Source organism: Alligator sinensis, unplaced genomic scaffold (assembly GCF_000455745.1).
Source record: "Alligator sinensis unplaced genomic scaffold, ASM45574v1 scaffold1584_2, whole genome shotgun sequence".
Classification (NCBI taxonomy): domain Eukaryota; kingdom Metazoa; phylum Chordata; order Crocodylia; family Alligatoridae; genus Alligator; species Alligator sinensis.
The window spans coordinates 608,964-627,077 of NW_005842864.1; the positions used below are offsets into that span (position 1 = coordinate 608,964).

An 18,114-nucleotide genomic window follows, 5' to 3' on the forward strand; every position below is an offset into this window, starting at 1 on the left:
TTGCAAATATTGCTATTCCCATTTTCTCAGATGCAAGACCAGATGGTTATTAATGTCTAACATGTAACATACAAAACAATTAAAAAAAAGAACAGAACACACTTACGAAGACAGCACTATGGCAACGGCATCATTGAGGACACTTTCGCCAAAGAGAAGGGCATACAGCTCAACATCAACCTGAAGTTCATGGAATATGGCAAGAACAGTCACTGACGAATAGAAAAATAGAGAAACATTTAAAAGGGTGACATTACTACTTCTTTTTTCCGATTAAAATAAAACCACCCCTTTTAGGCTTCTGCTTCCCTTAACATATTGGCATGTATGTCTAGTCTGCATTACAAAGTTCTGCTGGCACACCTAAGCCAGCTAAGGATCTGTAAAGATCACACCCTGCCCAACATAGCTATGCTAGCAAAACTTTCCATCTGAATCCAGCTCTGCTGACAAAGAGGGCTCCTGCTGGCGGTTGTTCAGAAAGGTAGTGTAGTTACACTGACAAAAAAGAACGCTTCTACCACCACAGTCCACATCTCAACTGGGTGGCCCTGATGCTATACCCACATCAGCAGGGCTATGACGGCAGTAGCTCAGTAATGGAGATGAGCAGTGATGTTATACTCTACAGCAGTGGTTTGCAACCTATGGCCCACAGAACCCTGGGGGTTTGCACACTGTCTAAGGGCTCCAAAAAAGATGCCTATGATCAATCAAAAGGGTGTGAATACTCCATTCAAAATGATTTGGGGGTCCGCAAAGGAGAAAAGGTTGAAAACCACTGTTCTACAGGCAATCTTTGACAGTCTTTCCCCTGCTGCTAAACAGATTTAAAAAAAAAAGGGAGGGGGGGGGCAGGACACAGAGACTGAAGATTTGCTTCTCTCCAGTAAAACAGCTGTCCCTCCACAGATTGATTTTCACTTCTGATGCTGTCATGCAGAAGGCCTGACTTCGTCCCCAAGTGCCTATTGATATGGACATGAATCAAGGCAAGTGCCAGTGCTGCTGTGTTAGAATTGTAGGGCTGGCTGAGAAAGATATTGCTGGACCAAATCCCACTTTCAGATACTCTGGATTTACTGCAGTGTCCCAGACAGCTGAATTGTACCTACTGTTTCTGCAGTGCTAAAACTCCAAGGAGATAATGAACATGCAGCAACTTTTAGCATCACTCTCATGGGATCAGTAAGAATGTCTGATATAATGTACACAGGAATCCTTACTCTTGTGTCAGGCAACATCACACCAAGGCATCACCCACAGATGCTTGGACCAGTGTAATGTGGCTACCCTAAAAGTCCTTTTAAAATACCCATCAGATACAAGGCAAGGAACTCAAGTGAGCACATTTAAGGAGGTTTAACCCATTTACACACACGCACAGAAAATCCACAGATCAACAAAAGATTACATGATGCTTTACGTAGCTTGAAAAAGCGTTCCTAATTCAAGAACTCTCTCATGCAGATCCTTAACTTTATGGACATGTGTTAGTCTCATGTAAGTCAGAGACATAAGCATATTTGGAGGCTTTCCTGAATGGGGGCCAAAAGGTGTTAAGCACTAGCAGCTTGCTTGGCGCTGTACACGACATGGAAGAAAGTCCTTCCCTAGAAGAATGAACAGTCTAAACAAACAGACACCATAAAATGCATGGGGAGAAGCTGGGAAAGTTGAAGTTCACTCTCAAAATATTTTATTGATGAGCGGCTGTCCAGATGACTGTGGCTTTAACATTAAATCAAACTAAATTAAAACTACTACAATATGTAGAACAACAATCAGAAAAATGTGGTTGCTCTATTGAAAAATGTTGTTTTGAAGCATTATTATAAAATGAGACAACCATTTATTTTTAATTTTATTTCTTTAATGAGGGACATAACGGATGGATAAGATGATCAAGGCCAAAGGTCCACACAACCTAGATGGCCTATCAGGCTGGCACATCTGGGCAAGCCAGCTTCTGTAGCAAACAGCACACAAGGGAGTAAAGTAGCTAGTAGTGAGAGACAAGCCATGGTGGCTCTTCCCTTTGTTTTCTGTAAAGAGCCACTAGTGATAGCTATTTTTTACTGTGTTCTTTGTTTGTGTCATGTAATATTTGTATTTGGGTAACAGAGCATTAGCGATACTTGGCTGCTTATTCATAGCTGTATATACAAGTACATACATACATTAAGTAAACGCTAAAGAGGACTTCCCCAATTCACCCAGAAGTGTTTATGATGCTGGAGATCTTAGGTGAACATTGAATACTCAATGGCTCTGGAGCCAGTCAGGACCAAGTGTCATGGAGCTGGTAGGATGTCTGGTTACTGCACTCACCTTCCAGGGGCTGGCAACCAGATCCTGCTCCTTTTCCTTTTACCTCCCTCCTCCTCCCCAGGTGAGCTGCCTTATAACTGCCCTGTTTGCTCTCCTGTTCACTTGCCCCCTCCGTGCACTTTTGCATAGTGCTTCTGATTTGCAATCACCACTGTCCTTACAGCAGTTAAAGCCAGTTTCACACCCACCCACACGTCAGTTTGAGGAAAGAGGTGCTATCAGATGCACACTGAAAACACCCCAACTTCACACAGCGCACACTGTTTGCCAAGGGCGCTGGTTCCACCACTCACTCTCATCTCCCCAAATGCTCATTAAAGGCAACAAAAGATTCCCAATGACTTCAGTGCAAATGCTCAGCTTTGGAGGAAGTCTGATTTTTCAGCTACTAATTCAGCACTGTCCAATTTCTAAGCAGCTGGGAGTCGCACCTTCCATGGGTTGCGCTAGTGTGGGCCATGTGAGCTCCAGCTACTGATCCCCAGGGCCACGCAACACCCCCCCCAAACCACGCACCTGGCTAGCCTGCCTCATCCTCAGCTCCCTAGCCACAGACTCCCCTACTGTATTGCACTGCTACAGCACCCTGAGCTGTGGACTCCCCCAGCACTATAGGATGCTCTGCACTATCCTTTGAAAGCTGGAGGGAAGAGTAGTCCAGAGAACTATAACAGTATGTCAGTAACACATGAGAAAAATAGTAACACTCCAAGATACCTGGGTCGGTGGCTGATACGATGGCACCAAATAAGAGACAGTCAGTAAAGTAAAAATCCCCTCCAAGCTGTCCAGTGACTTTCATCAGGGCTACGCAGCCATACATGATGGAGCTGTCGAATAAGCAGAAGCAACTATGTATACTGGAAATACATGCAAGCAGTATTTGAAAGAACTGAATTGCCTTAAGATGCAAGTCTAACTCTTGTAGTTACCTAAATATCCAGTCTTCTGTTCAATTTTTATATTACACAAAATCCATGGCATTTGACCATCAGCTTGACTTGAGGCTTTAGACAAGGAGCCAAACCTGGGAACTGCTCAGTACTGTCAGGTCCCATGAAGTGAATTACTAGTACAGTAAATCCAGCTGGCAGCAAAATGGATTTAATATGTGAACTCCGCTAGGCATAAAAGTGCTTAAAAATGCAGCTGATAGACTATATGTTGAACAGTTAGTGGAACACAGCAGAGATCTTCTTGTGTCCCACAGCTCAGCAATTTCACAAGATTTGTTTTTCTTTTTACTTCTGACAACACGACAGTTGTTCCCCGGCTTTTAGATCAGCCCCACCCTTATCTGAGACAAGTCTAGAAGAAGGCTGAGGTTGATTTAATCTACAACACAAGTCAGCAACGTTTTTGGCCAGAGTGTCAAAAACACCCCAACCTTGACACATGCCTCAACTTGGTGTGATGGGGGAGCCACCAGAGGCCTCATCCTCATTAATGGCAATGGGTGCATGCATGCCACTGAGCAGATGGCAGGGGAGAAACCCAGATTGTGTTGCCCCAGCCTTTTCCCTGCCACGCACCCTAAGGCGCATGTGCAGCCATTACTGCCCAGAGCCGGTGCTGGGGCTCCAGACCCTGATTCAGCTGTTTGCAGCCTCCCAGCTGCCTGCTGCAGCTGCTCAGAGCCCAGACCAGCTGTGGCAGACAGCCAGGAGGCTGCAAACAGCTGCACCAGGCTCCAGCTGGGCTCCAGAGCCCTGGCACTGGTTCTATGGCAGCAGCACACACGCCTTGGGGCACACAGCAGGGGAAAGGCCAGGGTTGCACTGCCCCAGACCCCTTCCCAGCCTTGTGCCCTGAGGCATGTGTGCAGCCACCACTGCCATGGACCCCAGCCAGGGCTCCAGAGCCTGGTGCAGCTGTTTCCAGCCTCTCAGCTACCTGCCACAGCCAGCCCAGGCTCTTGGCAGCTCCTGCCTGTCACAGAACCCAGACTGCTTGTAGCACGGCTTGCAGCCTCCCTGCCACCTGCTGCAAGCAGCCCAGGCTCTGTGGCCAGTAGCAACTGTCCAGAGCCTGCATCACCTGTAGCATGCTGAGCAAAATGGTCTCATATGCCATGCTTTGGCATGCATGCCAGGGGTTGCCAACCCCTGATCTACAACATTCTCCTCTAGAAAGCATTCTGCGCAATTGTGACATTTTACTTCTTGGAATAAGAATTTGTTCCCTCTACCTGCATAAATGAATAATCCTAAACAGGATCACAGCATGGCATAACCAGCAAAATCTGAGGGCAAACCTAAGCTGTGTTGACCTACCGATATAACACATCATAATAACTCCCCTACTGTTTTGCTTCCGAATAGCATTTTTAAATGTAAAATTGTATTGGCTGTTGCTAGTTATGCTCCTATTGTAACCTACTAGCTAAAGGGCATTGCTCTGCTAATCACAGGTTAGATCAGGCACAGCATACAGGGTGGACCTGGGAAAATGTTAGGTGACTGGCTTCTGAAACGAGAGAAAATTTACTGTTTATGTCAACCGTCTTCCTTTGTATTACTTGAGACAACTCCCTCCACTCCAGAAAAGGCACACTTCCACAGAGCTTTCAGGCAAAGAAAGTTAAAAAAGAAAGAAAAAAGCTGGGAAAACCTAAACGATTTTTTTTTTTAAGTTACATCTTGTAACAAGTTTCTCCAGTCTGGTCACATTCAAGTACCAGAAGAACAGATCACAGCCTGGTAGCATTCTGTACTGCTCCTTAAAAACTTTTCACGCCTTTATTCCCCATGGAGTTTCTCTACAGTTAATACTAAAGCTCTACTTGTAGAAACCCAGCCAAGTCAGTGTAGGCACTATTACAATTTAGGGTTGTATTTTTAAGCTGCATTTTATTTGTCAGACTGCTCTGCTAGTTATTTTATTTATCAATGTTTGCACAATCCTACACACTATGGCTTAAAGTAGTACCTGGTATCACAAGACCTATGACACTATGGAGAATTTTAAAGTGTGTGTGTGCGCATGCGAGAGAGAGAGAGAGAGAGAGAGAGAGAGAGAGAGATCTACATTTACATACACGATTATAATTTTATATAAAATTAAACTCACTGCACTTATGGAAAGACACCAAGTCAAGACACACATTGATCCTCACCCACCGTTTAAAGGTACGGAAATAAATATTCCTATTCCATGAAACGATGGGGTTGAGTGACTTGTCAGAGCTGGGATTAGAACTCGGGTTCAGGTTCTATTTCTAGAATGGGAGTTCCAGCTTCTATTTCACTCCATTTTAAGCCAATGCTGTTTACCATACTGCAAAAGAAAACAGGCTTCCAATACTCACCCTATCATAAGACAGGATATTGCAGTTCCAAGAAAGGCATATGCTAGGATTGACCCCAGGTTTCTGAAGAAATGCCTCTAGAATAGAAAGCACACACAGCATTACAGTAGTCCTGCTGCTTTATTTTCAAGAGAATACATGTGCCAGGATACATGAATCAATGCAATGTTGGTATTTCATCTAAGTTCTCTGGAACAAAGACTACTGTGTGCTAAATGCTGGGTAAACAGTGATCCACAACTGTGCCCCAGATGCTACTGCAGTGCTACTTGCTGCTAATGGACAAAATGACTTGCTTTTACCAGCTGGCTTTACTAGCTTGCTCTTGCCGAGTACTGGGGAACTGATGTGCAACACAGAAAGGACATGGTCCAAACGGGCTCATTTTCCTTCATCACACATCAGCATTTCTGAGGCTTGGCTGTTCAGTGAACAGCCTGTTGCCCGTGTCTAAAAGGCAGAGAGCTGCACATGACCTAATTTTACTTAAGGACTTGTAAACAGTTTCTAACAGCTGCCTCCAGGGGAATTCCTAAGGAAGCTTATGTTCTCCCTCAGTGATCAGTCACACTAAAGCCCCAGTTCCCCTACCTCTGCTTTTCACAGCCCTTGATAACATGCCACATTAACTCCATACCAGCACACAATATGCAAACACACACAGGAGCCCAAGATGGCTATGAGTTTCCATTCCCAGACTTCATCCTTCTGTACGGGATTTCCGGTAACTGATCCTTTGTACTCACTGTGCTTTAGGGAAGTCTGTAGACTGAAATGCTAGAGCGTTTAAAGCTAACAAAATTCCCTTCTGTATGCACCACACTAGGCTCTGATACTGTGCAGTGGTTATTCTAGAGATAATTACAACAGAATATGGTATCACATACTGTAAATGTGGCCTGCTGACCTTGGCACTGTATTGCTGTACTCTAAGAACTAACACTCTAAAATGCTGGGAACTTTAAAATGAAGACTTACCCTTTTTAAGCTGTATCCAGCATAAAATATAATTGGAGGGAGCAAGATATTGAAAAATACTTCAGGGTCAAATGTCACCTGTTGAAAAAAACCAACAAAGGTGGAATTGGTATTTGAGACAAAACAGGTAGAAGCAAGTCAACTTTATATGTTGTAAGATACATTTCAGCCCAAAAGCTTTGTGAACAGGACAAGAATCTAACGTGGAAATGCAATCATTTGTTGCAAAAAGTACAAATTCAAATTAGCTCCTGTAGTTTCAATATATTAAATGTTCCGAATTACATTTTACCTGGACCCTGCCCCCACTGAAGTTAAAAGTAAAATGCTTATTGATTCAAAATGGTGCAGGATTTGGCCCAAACTGTCTCTGACCTTCTGCCAAGAGTCAGGCCATGCACAGATTGCAGATGCCAAACAGCTTACCTTTCTCAGCATTTCATTATCCTGGACATTATTGAGCTCCTGGGGACTGATTTCTCCTTTCAGGGTATACTCGTAATACTTCCCACTAACGTTCACTAACAGCGTGGCCGGGCTAGTCTGCACTTGGCAACTTAGGGTCACGTTGTTAACATCACTGGGAACGTGGATTCCATAGCGAAGGATGACACCCACCAGGACACCTGAAAATAAAGGCAGTGTCAGCAGTGCAACTTGCCTAGACTGCAAGCTCATTGGAGCAGGGACTGCCTCTTTGTTTGGTGCCAGTACAGCACCTACTGGCCCATGCTAGGGGCTTATGTGTGCCACAACAAGACAAAGCACCTGTCAGTATTCACCATCTAAATTCTCCCAGGAAACATGGAAAATACCTGGTGTTCCCTCTGCAACACACAGTCCAAATATATGACTGAACTTCACCCTGGCAGCTTGTCACTCCTCACATGCAAACACTGCAAGTGTGTGAAGCATGCCACTTTCTCCAGGGGCAGAATTTGAACGTCCCAAGATGCAGTTAATACAGGTAGGAAAATTCCTTCCTCGGGTGTTGCTGGACATTGTTCTGACTTTATTGGAAGCTTTCAGGCATGAAATCCTCTACATCACACACAATAAAAGCCTCACAAAGGTGGGGGGAGAGATTTGCAGTAATCACCACCCCTTCCTGTTAGGGTGTGAGGAATACTTCTCCATGGCAGAGAGGCCTGGTGACAGTTGTGGAGGACTTGCAGACTTGTACGTGGGGTAAAAAAAACACAAACCTCTCTCGGGTTGATTAACAGGAAGGGTTTCATTACTAAGGGCTTAACTCATTTTGCCAAGGGATCCATTTCCAAAGTTTTTGCATTTGTTTGCCCCAAAACTATAACAAATAAATGCCTTCTATTCTTGCTAACATGCTAGCAACTTCCTGTTGTCTTGAACCAGCTGTCATGGACACTGTCATTATCTTGCACCACTACTGGGCAATGCTGTATTTCTAAAAACCAAGGAAAGAAGATAGTCTTGTGGTTACGCCCAAGACTGGAGGCATTGAGTCCAGGCCTCTGCTCTGCTATAGATTCCCTCTTTGTAATGTAGTGCCTAGGTTGATGATCCATTGAAATGGTTAATACTTGAGACTTCCTTTCTCCTATATATTTAGATGGTTAACCTCTCAGATCAGGGCCCATCTCTTCACATCTGTCAAATGCTGAGCACAATGGAGCTGCCTCTAGGTACCGCTGTTACACCTGTTTGATATTTGTTTTTCTCTAAAAATTAAACACACCAATGTCACAATAGGGATGGAAATCCCAACATTCCCTCTTTTCCTCTTACTCAGCTCTCCCAACATCTGCATCTGAGTCAGCTGAGTGAATAAAACCCCCTGGACTGGCTGCAGCAATTTGCCAGTGAAGTTAACTGTGCTTTCTGATCAGCTGGTTTGCAGGAGGCATTGTGGTTTTACCTGGCCAGTCAGCAATGTATATAGTGCTTTTATTTCCAATGTAGTAGGCTGGCTGTGCAAAGTGATGTCTTAACACCCAACTCAACAGCATTCACATACAACTGACTCTCCTCCCTCCTCTCCAGCCATAATAGGGCATCAAAGACTTCCCTAACATTACTTTTTCATGCAAGCAATTGTTTTAGGGAGGCTGAACTTTAAAGCCACATGAATAGCGGTTTAAAAGTGACTTGTACAGCAATGAACATTTACAAAGTATTAGTGTAACTAGTGCACACCACAATTTCATGCAGTCTGATGGTTGTGGAGACTTCCCAATTAACCTCCCAGCACTCACGTGGGTTGATTATTACACCAATATGGTCTTTCAACATTCTTTACACTGTCGCTGGCGAGGTGCAACAGGAACTGAACTGTGCCCTAAATACTTTTGCCAATGCCCAACTGTAGCTGAACAGTCATTTCACAAGAGCAGAATGCAGGCAAGCTGATACAAAACTATGGCCAGACAGAAAAACCAGAGAGACCGTTCAGCATACAGTGAAAGTTTCCATGATTTGGTGCTGATCACCCTTTTGAAAAGAGGAAATGTGAAATGCACCAGCTGGGCACTTGGCCAGGATTATGACCCAGGGTGAATTGGGGCTCCGTGGGAAGTCTGGGCAGAGAACACCTATGCAGGCATGCCCCCACTTTAAACCAGCCAAAAAAGGAGGCTGTGACAGGACTGAGCTATGGTAGAATTGCTGATTCATGCAGATTTACTGCTGCCAAGACCTCAATCCCATGTTCATAGATTCATGTAAGTGATGAGAAGGCGCTGCAGCCTTTGCTCTAGCACCTACACTAATGTAGTAGCTGGGAGGTGGGAGTGACAGTGAAGTCTTCTTGGTGGTCCCTGGCTGGGCATGCATGTGCTTCACCTCGAGAATGTGCCAGCTCTTCCCTACAGCTATGTAGGATCTAAGCCAGATCACTGCATTTCACCCACAGCCAACAGTGCTCACAATTTATTTGGGCTTTATTTTCACATTCTCACTGTGGGAACTGCACCACCCCCACAATGCCAGAGACCCAGGATGAGCAAAATCAAGCCTCTGGTGTACAACCAGCTTCTGCAACAGACTTTTAATTAGAAGCCATAGGCTAGAACAAGAGTCGCCAACCCGCAGCACAGGCAGCCCTGGTTTGTGGCACAAGACAGATCAGGGATGGGGTAGGCGGCACAGTGGCAAATAGGGCAGGGAGCAGAGGGCAAGGAGCAGAAAGCTGACCAGAATAGGATGGGAGCAGAAAAGAAAGCAGCAGACTGAGCAGGGGATCAGAGTGGCACTTGGGGAGGCTTCAAGGCTAATTTGTGCTGCACTTGCCAAAAAGGCTGATCCCCGCCCCCACTGATCTATAACCAGGAAGAGCAAATCTGATGTGGCTGGGATAGGTCACGAATACAGGACACTACCAAAGTAACCAGTTACTTACTTGTCCAGTACTTCCTGTGACACTGAAATTAAAGAGGTTTGGAACACAAGGATGCATAACAAATAGGTGTTTTATGCATCTTTACTTCAGTACTCAATGTGAGGGGCAGTGGAGCACATTCACCACCCACCACTGATAATACCTGGCTTCCTTTTGTCTGGAAAAAACTAATCATTTAGCTACCCTTTAAAGAATACAGGGAACTTCAGCTTGTCCATGGGAATAAAGACAATCATAAAAATGCTATCTGCAGCTGCCTAGTGCAGACAGCCATCAGCATTAACAACTACACTGAAAGTCCAGTTTAAATCACCTTCTATCAAAAATAACCTCTGCCTCCCCTTGGTCACCTTACTAGAGCTGCAGAAGTTCAGTCACTGATCACTGATGGAGACCTAGAGCCTTGAAATAAGATTCTTCATAGAAGAGAGCACTGAAGGACAGTGCTATGAGGAATTTCAAAGCGATCCTATCTTCACCTTTTAATACTGGTCTCAAAGCACTGCTTTATTGGATCTAGTCACCTTGCTTGGGGACTCCATTCAGCATACTTTGCAGTCAGTTTTTCCCATATAACTGTGCACGACCTCTAAGCATTTCAACATTCAGAGGTGCCTTTAAGTTCTGTATTCTTAAACTTCCCTAACACCCGTTGCACTTTTCAATATTGTGCCTAACATCTTCTCTGGCAACGTCCCGTTAAGAAAGGAGGAAAGGGAAAGCGTTGAATAAATCCACAATGTTTGCTCAGGCCTAAAGAGAGCGTGTGTTATACTTCTGCTTTTTTACATGCCATTTCTCAAGCCTTTCATCCTATTAAGTGACTTTTCTGACCCCTTATTACAACCTGAATCACCATATGTATGAACCTCTCCCCCCTGTCCTCATGCACAACTCAGCAATGTGCCCAAGGCCTGAAATGTGGGGAAGACATTTTCAGTTTTCAAGGCACAGCTGTCATTCAGAGTCGCTTATTAAGAAATAGGAAGAATAATGCTGTTGCTCTTCTGGCTATGGCACTATATCACACTGAAGATGGATGTGACACATGATCCACACTGCACTGACTGTATATCTCTAAACAACCCTCTAGTTATAAATCTTGCATCTACAAGGAACACTGGTTTGAGGGGTCTGCAGTCGATCCTTATCGGGAGAGAGGTGACAATTAATTTTGGAAACAGAGGTAAAATCCAGGCAACAGGTTTACTGCGTTACTTCACCATTTCAACTTGTCTTTCAAAAAAACAGTGTAAGAGCTTGTGCAGAGATGGGTGGCCTGGAGCTGAAGCAGTTCTGGTGAACTGTTTCAGCAATGCCAAACTCTGAAAGGATTTACTATGTCAGTTTGGTAATAGTTTTAAAAATAAAAGTCTGAACATGCTGAGCCAGCACCCTTCCAGTGGGAGCTACCTGGCTTGGAATTTGATGCGGGGGAGCTGCTGACTCAGAGGAACAAGAATGAAGCCAGTTAAACAGCAACCTGAGCAGAGAAGCGGAGCCACAAGCAGCATGAGAAATTAATGTAACAGAGGGCTGGTGCAACAGCCACCATTTTGACCGAAACTATGGGGACTGAACTGCAGGCTTCCAGCCTAGACAAACACCACATTTACACCAGTGAAAGTACTCTTGAAACTGGCACAGAAATGGAGCAGACACACTAGTGTGGGACTGTTCGTTGCATAACTCATTTGAATGCGGTGTAGAACTGAATCAGGAAAAATCAGGAATAAGTTACCTGTCTAAGTTACACCAGCAGATGGTCCTTTCTGCGCAGCTTAATCCAGGGTAGTGTTTCCCAAAGCCGAGCTAAGAGGCTGGTGAGGTGTTATCACAGCTGCCTGCTGCATACAACTATCCCAGATGGCTACTTACCTGTCCCCTTTGAAGCCTGATATAATTTAGGTCAGCGGCACAAGACACGTTCTGGGGATGACATTAAACCGTGTCCTCCGCTGCCTTGTGGACACTTCTTGGTTGAAGAAAGGCTAAGGGACCTCATTCCAACAGAAAAAGTGCTCACGCTGAAGCAACAGGCAGTTAGCAGCTCTATTCAGGTTGCTCTCTGGCAGAAGCTACAACCTCTTTGTCACTAGACTTGTTCTGGCCTTTGGATTTTGGCTCAGTGGTCTAAAGAGGGGATGACAGGCCTAAGGCAGCCCCCGCTTCTCCAAAACTCTGCCTAGGCACATGTGCTGAAGGTCTTGGCAAGAAGGTAGCAAGCATCCAAGAGAGGCATAAGGGCCTGGAGCAGCTACCAAGATTTCCAAGCAGCCCTGTTTAGGGATGGCCTGCTTGCCTTACATGAGGGTGACCCTAGAAAAGGTCAAAGAAGCTTTGCCTCACTACTTACACCCTGGCTCAATGGATTTTATAAACAGAATTGCTTGCTGGAATATACAGACTTTGACCCCTGGATATGACACTGATCTGGATTCAGATCTGAGGAAAACAGCTGTGCTGAGTAATGACACTGCACATTTCAGAATTGATATTGTAGCTCTTTTGGAAACTCGGCTCTCAGATACAGGCTTCATAAAAGAGCAGGACTACACCATTTACTGGCACGGCACACCTGATGGAGTAAGGAGAGAGCATAGTATAGGTTTTGCCATCAGAAACGAACCAATGTCATTGTGTGAAGCTCTGACTGCAGTGTCTGTATGTACCATGCCACTTTGAGTTAGGCTACGGAAGGGATTCATCAACCTCATCAGTGTGTATGCTTCAACTCTGCAGGCTAGTGATGAGAAGGACAGCTTCTAACAACAGCTGGAAGAACAGATCGGCAGGATTGCACAGAAGGAATCCATCCTAGTACTTGGAGACTGCAATGCAAGAGTTAGGTCCAATGCTGAGATCTGGCTGGGATTCTGGGTAGGCACAGTACTGGGTATATGAACAATGGTCAGAGAGTTCTTGAGCTCTGTGCCAGTCAAGGCTTATCAGTGACCAACACCTTTGCTGGTAACATCAGAAGAACGTTATGGAGACGCCCGAGATCCATGACTTTGCTGGATGCCAAACCTACACTAAAAGAAGTTGAACAATTCATCATATAGATTCCCAATAACAAAACTTCAGGATCTGACTGTTTACCTGCTGAAAATTAGAAACATGCAAGCAAAGACTCACTGCAAAGATTGCGTGAGGTACTGCTACTCTGTTGGAAGGAAGAAACCATTCCGCAAGATTTGAAGGATGGTCATTTCATCCAACTCTATAAAAAGAAAGGAGCCAGAAGTTGCTGTAATAACCACAGAGGTATCTCTCTTCTAAACATGACAGGAAAAATTTTAAGACATATTCTTTTACCTAGACTTCAAACATTAGCTGAAAGAATTTATTCTGAGAGCCAATGTGGCTTTCGCTCGGAAAGGTCCACCACAGATATGGTCTTCGCTGTAAGACGACAGCAGGAAAAGTGCAGAGAGAAGCGTATCCCACTGTAAATGGCTTTTATAGATCTAACAAAAGCCTTTGACATGGTTAGTCAGTCAGGGCTTTACACTGTTCTAAAAAAGCTTGCTTGTCCACCTATACTGCTAAACCTTGTGAAATCCTGACGTGATGGCATAAAGGCAACTGTAAAGTATGAAAACCAAGAGTCTGACTTGTTCAAGATCAACAATGGAGTGAAGCAGCGCTGTGTACTGGCTCCCACATTGTTTAACATTTACTTCTCGTTCCTCCTTCAACACACATTCCATGACGTCTAGTGCTGTGACAGGCACCCTCTCAAACATGATGGAGGATTGTTTAACATTGCAAGGTTCAGAGCTAAGACAAAGGTAAAGGAGATTGTTGTAAGGGACCTGGTGTTTGCAGATGATGCAGCCCTTGTGACTCACACTGTTGATGCCCTACAACATCTCATTACCAAGTTCTGACTCATGCACAATCTTTGGGCTAGCAAAAAGCTTGAAGAAGACTGTTATCATGCACCGAGGCTCTTCAGAACTCATTCCTGAAATCATCCTAGATGGTACCTGTCTGGATGCTGTTGACCAATTTTTCTACCTTGGCTCTACTGTTACCAGCAATGTAGATCTTGATGCTGAGCTCACTGGCAGAATCAGCAAAGCAGCCAGGAACTCTGGCCTTTTGTGAAACAGAGCCTGGAACAATAACAAACTGTCAATTAAAGTGAAAATCTATTTATGAGACATGTTTTATTCACTCTTCTATATGGCTCAGAAACATGGACAACCTATGTCAAACATATGCAGCTTTCATATCAGATGACTATGTAAAATTCTTTGCATAAGATGGCAAGACAGGGTGATAAATGTGGAAGTGTTAAATTGTGCTGCTATGTCACTCATGGGAATGTTGGTCATGTCAAGCAAATACAGGATCACAGGATCCCAAAGAATGTGCTGTACTCTGAAGCTTGCAAAGGGTCTAGAAAGAGAAGCAGACCGCTGCGCAGATTTCGGGATGCTTGCAAAGATGACTTAGCATCCTTTGGAATCTCTGTGGGTGATTGGGAAAGGAGTGCAGAATGCTGCTCTGGCTGGCAGAGTCAGCTTGCAGATGGAGCAAGGCACTGCAAGGCAGACTGGATCAAGTTTTGTGATGACCGGCATCAGAGGAGGAAAGAATCTGTTGCTTGGATTCAGAGCGCTGCTAGTGCATGGGTGTGCCCTACCTGTGGGCACACCACAGCACTCACCAGCACGTACACTATGTTCCATAAAGAGCAATGGTGCCAACTGTTTAGTACAAAAATCAGTAACTTCTACCAGGGTAACTTTGTCAGAAAACCAAGGCTCTGTCTGTACGAGGGCTGTAACAGACTTTGATCTTCTGTGTTCAAAGCACAGAGGCACATGTGTAATGTACAATCACTAGTGTTATGCTAATTCTTGCCCACTGACCATTACTTTATGCCCACAGATGGAAACAAACTTCTGCACTCTGAAGAACCCAAAACATATAACTTTAAAAGGCATTTTCTGTTTGCTTTTGTAGAAATCTACATTTCTCCAGCTGCCAGCTTGAATAGCTCAGCCATAAGCACATCGTCAGGCACCATCAATTAGAACTAACAATTGCATAGAAAAATATAAAAAAGAGACCTTCTATGTTGGCTACATAGCATTGGATAATGAAGACTCCTAAAATGTACTCAATAACGCCTTGTCTAGACGAGGACAAGCCTAGCCCAACTGCTCCCTCCGGCTTGATTAACTCACTCCATCCACACTCTTAACCCACTGAGAGTCTGTAACTTGACCAAACCAGACGTCAGGTAACCCAGGAGAAAGTGAAAGCAGTATTCCCCCCCTTGTGTTGGGTTCAATCATGTCAGTGCTGCTGTAGCTGCAGGCAATACAAAGCTACAACACTGATCTAAGTCAGTCCTTCAGTGCTACTAAGTATTGCCCAATGAGACTGCCTATCTGCCCATCTCCCTGCTCAGCATCACAATGCTCAGCTTCTTTTTCCTGCGCACCTGCACCTCACTCTGGGCACCTTCCTTAGACAGCTCATTGAGCATTTTCATTAGCTCTGATAGGAATAAGATGCCCATTTTGCTTATAGTCGTACAAGGAATCCAGGCTCACAAGCCTCTGTGCAACAGGCGGGTAGGACACAGACAGGCATCTGCCCCTGTGACCTGCTGGGCTTGCCGAAAGGATGGATTACAGGAACTTTCAAGCCAGTGCCTTTTCTGTGAACAATCAGAAGTAAACAGTTGAGAAGTGCCACCGGGAATTCTGGCTGCTTGCCCACAAGCCACTCTCTCATATCATCACCACATTCAAACACACAAACACAGGGAAGTTGAACAAATACCAGACGCATGAGTAAAGAATGCAGAGTGAGAGTGCAGTTTGCTGGGTTAACTCTGATTAGTATAAAAACTGAATGAATCTGGACAAGAAGTGTCACCATTTAAATTACTCGGCTAACTCCAGGGCCCACTGCCCATACCCTAATCCTCCCTGCTACAGCTCCCAAATACAGTCAATATTTGGAAGATACCAAGGAACAAAAGCCTAATCAGTTATGAACTAGAAACAGCTGGTTCTGAGTGACAAATGAAAAATTCTTAGCATGAATCAAGAGAACATGGTAGATTGCATTGTACTTCCTTGTACACCTTTACACATTCTAGAACCCACCCAGCTACTCAACAAAAGCCTATAAAGGGTATTTATCTCCACAGAGTCACCGCTAGGCAAGTACTCTACACCCTGAATAATGATTTACTCTGTGATTTCTACTCAGTGACTACCAAAGAAGAAGCCAGAGGTGGGATTAGGATCCCGATGACAAACGCTCTTAACAGGGCAATTTCACCAGCTCAAATTCAGATGCAGGGGGCGGGGGTGGAATTTCCAAAAAAATCTAAGGGACGTTTGAGCAAAAATTCCTCTGAAGGAACCAACCTCACCCACACCTTCAAGTCGTGGGATCTGAGCTCTCAACTTCCTTAGACGTTTAACAAGTGCCTCCAAGTGCTGAGGTTGGAAGAGGCTACTCGGAGAGGTGGTGAATGTCTATCCTTAGAAAATTGTAACAGGAGATTAAACAAGCACTAGGCTGGGATGGTGTAGCCAAGGAGGTGCCTACCTTGAGCAGGGTGTGGGACTAGATGAACTCCTGAGGGCCTTTGCAGCCCTACTTTTCTATGATTCAACCTTATGTATAGTCAGACCCCACTTTCAATGCGCTGCATTAATGCCAGCCCCTATTTACTGCAATGCAGTGAAACCGAACTGGCACAAAACATCCCGGGGTGTGCACGAGTCCCGAGTGCAATTCCTAAATCTTTGACATGTAGTGCAAATATTACCTGGTATACTAAGAGGATCACACCCATTATCCCTAGTGGGGAAAGTAGCAAAGAGGCTGCATGGCAATTTGGGGAATCCCTTTATAAACTGCCTACATGTTCTGGCTGATGTCAGGAAAATCCCTGAATCCAGAAAGGGAAGCTTATGTCATGGGTGACCAGGGTTGCAGCCCAATCCCCTCAGACCAGGAACATAAGCAAGAGCTCAGCTGCTGCCCGTTCAGGAGAAAAAGCATCTTGGAACAAGGAAGAAGCTGAAGATGCAAGTACAGAGTGGAAAATCCCCAAATGCACAAGAAATTGAACTGGCAAGGCTGCTTTTTAGATACCACAGAGGTGACGCACCCACCCGAGAGCCTGGGTAAACACTTAGTTGCTTAGCTGGCAACTCCGCTGTGGCAGCAACACCATAACCAGTACGTGGCCTGGCTGACCACCAGCTCGGGTACGTCGGCACCAGCTGCGGTCACACCTCCGACCGCGGCACAGACGTCCCCACAAACCTGGGGAAGAGGTGAATCCAGGAGCTCTGCGGAAAGCAGGGCGGGTACGAAACCCGAGTTTGGATTCACCTCGCTAACCCGAGGACCCTCGAATCACTCGAGACGCTCTGAGAAGACTGTCACGGCAGGCACGTCCTGCTCGCCGAGTTATCCGGGCTGTGGGGGGGGAAGTCTTTAACTAAGACCCACACTTGCTCGGAGAGTTATCCCGGGTGAGGGGGGGGGAAGTCTTTAAATCAGGACCCGCGCTCATTTGGAGAGTTACCAGGGCAGGGGGGAGGGTCTTTAACGAGGACTGACACTTGTTTGGAGAGTTATCCAGGGTGAGGGGTGGGAGGAAGGTCGTTAAATCAGGACCCACAGTTGTTTAGACAGTTATTCAGGGGGGAAAGGTCTGTAATTAGGACCCACGCTCATTTGGAGAGTTACCAGGGCAGAGGGGAAGGTCTTTAACGAGGACTGACACTTGTTTGGAGAGTTATCCAGGGGAAAGGTCTTTAACAAGACCCATGCTCATTTGGGGAGTTATCCAGGGTGGGTGAGTGGGGGGAAGGTCTTTAAACGAGGACCCAGGCTCGGGGCGCAAGCGGGGTGCCGGGCGGCTGCGGGCCCACAGGGCTCATCGAGAAGCGAAGCCTCTAGAGACGGGGGACATCGGAGCGAGCCGGGCCCGCCGCGGAGAGGGAGGCCCGGGCGGGTGGGGCCGGCCTCACCGTAGATCATGGCCAGGCCGGTCTCGTGCAGGAAGCGCGCGCGGCGGTGCTTGAAGAGCCAGATGGTGAGGATGGTGAGGGTGAGCAGCAGGATGAAGATG

At 45.6% G+C, this 18,114-nt stretch overlaps 1 protein-coding gene across 1 annotated transcript in view; it reads right to left on the minus strand.

Annotated features, from left to right (window-relative positions):
* Window positions 1–18,108, minus strand: part of SLC9A6 (solute carrier family 9 member A6) — a 35,295-nt gene extending 17,187 nt beyond the window's left edge. The window contains exons 1-6 of the mRNA XM_014525689.2: window positions 18,014–18,108; window positions 7,043–7,242; window positions 6,617–6,694; window positions 5,639–5,715; window positions 3,049–3,161; window positions 107–212 (exon numbers count right to left, since the gene is read on the minus strand). Coding sequence (XP_014381175.2) covers window positions 107–212; window positions 3,049–3,161; window positions 5,639–5,715; window positions 6,617–6,694; window positions 7,043–7,242; window positions 18,014–18,023 — 584 coding nt within the window. The 5' untranslated portion in view covers window positions 18,024–18,108. The remainder of the gene's footprint in view (window positions 1–106; window positions 213–3,048; window positions 3,162–5,638; window positions 5,716–6,616; window positions 6,695–7,042; window positions 7,243–18,013) is intronic.
* Window positions 18,109–18,114: the final 6 nt, after the last annotated feature.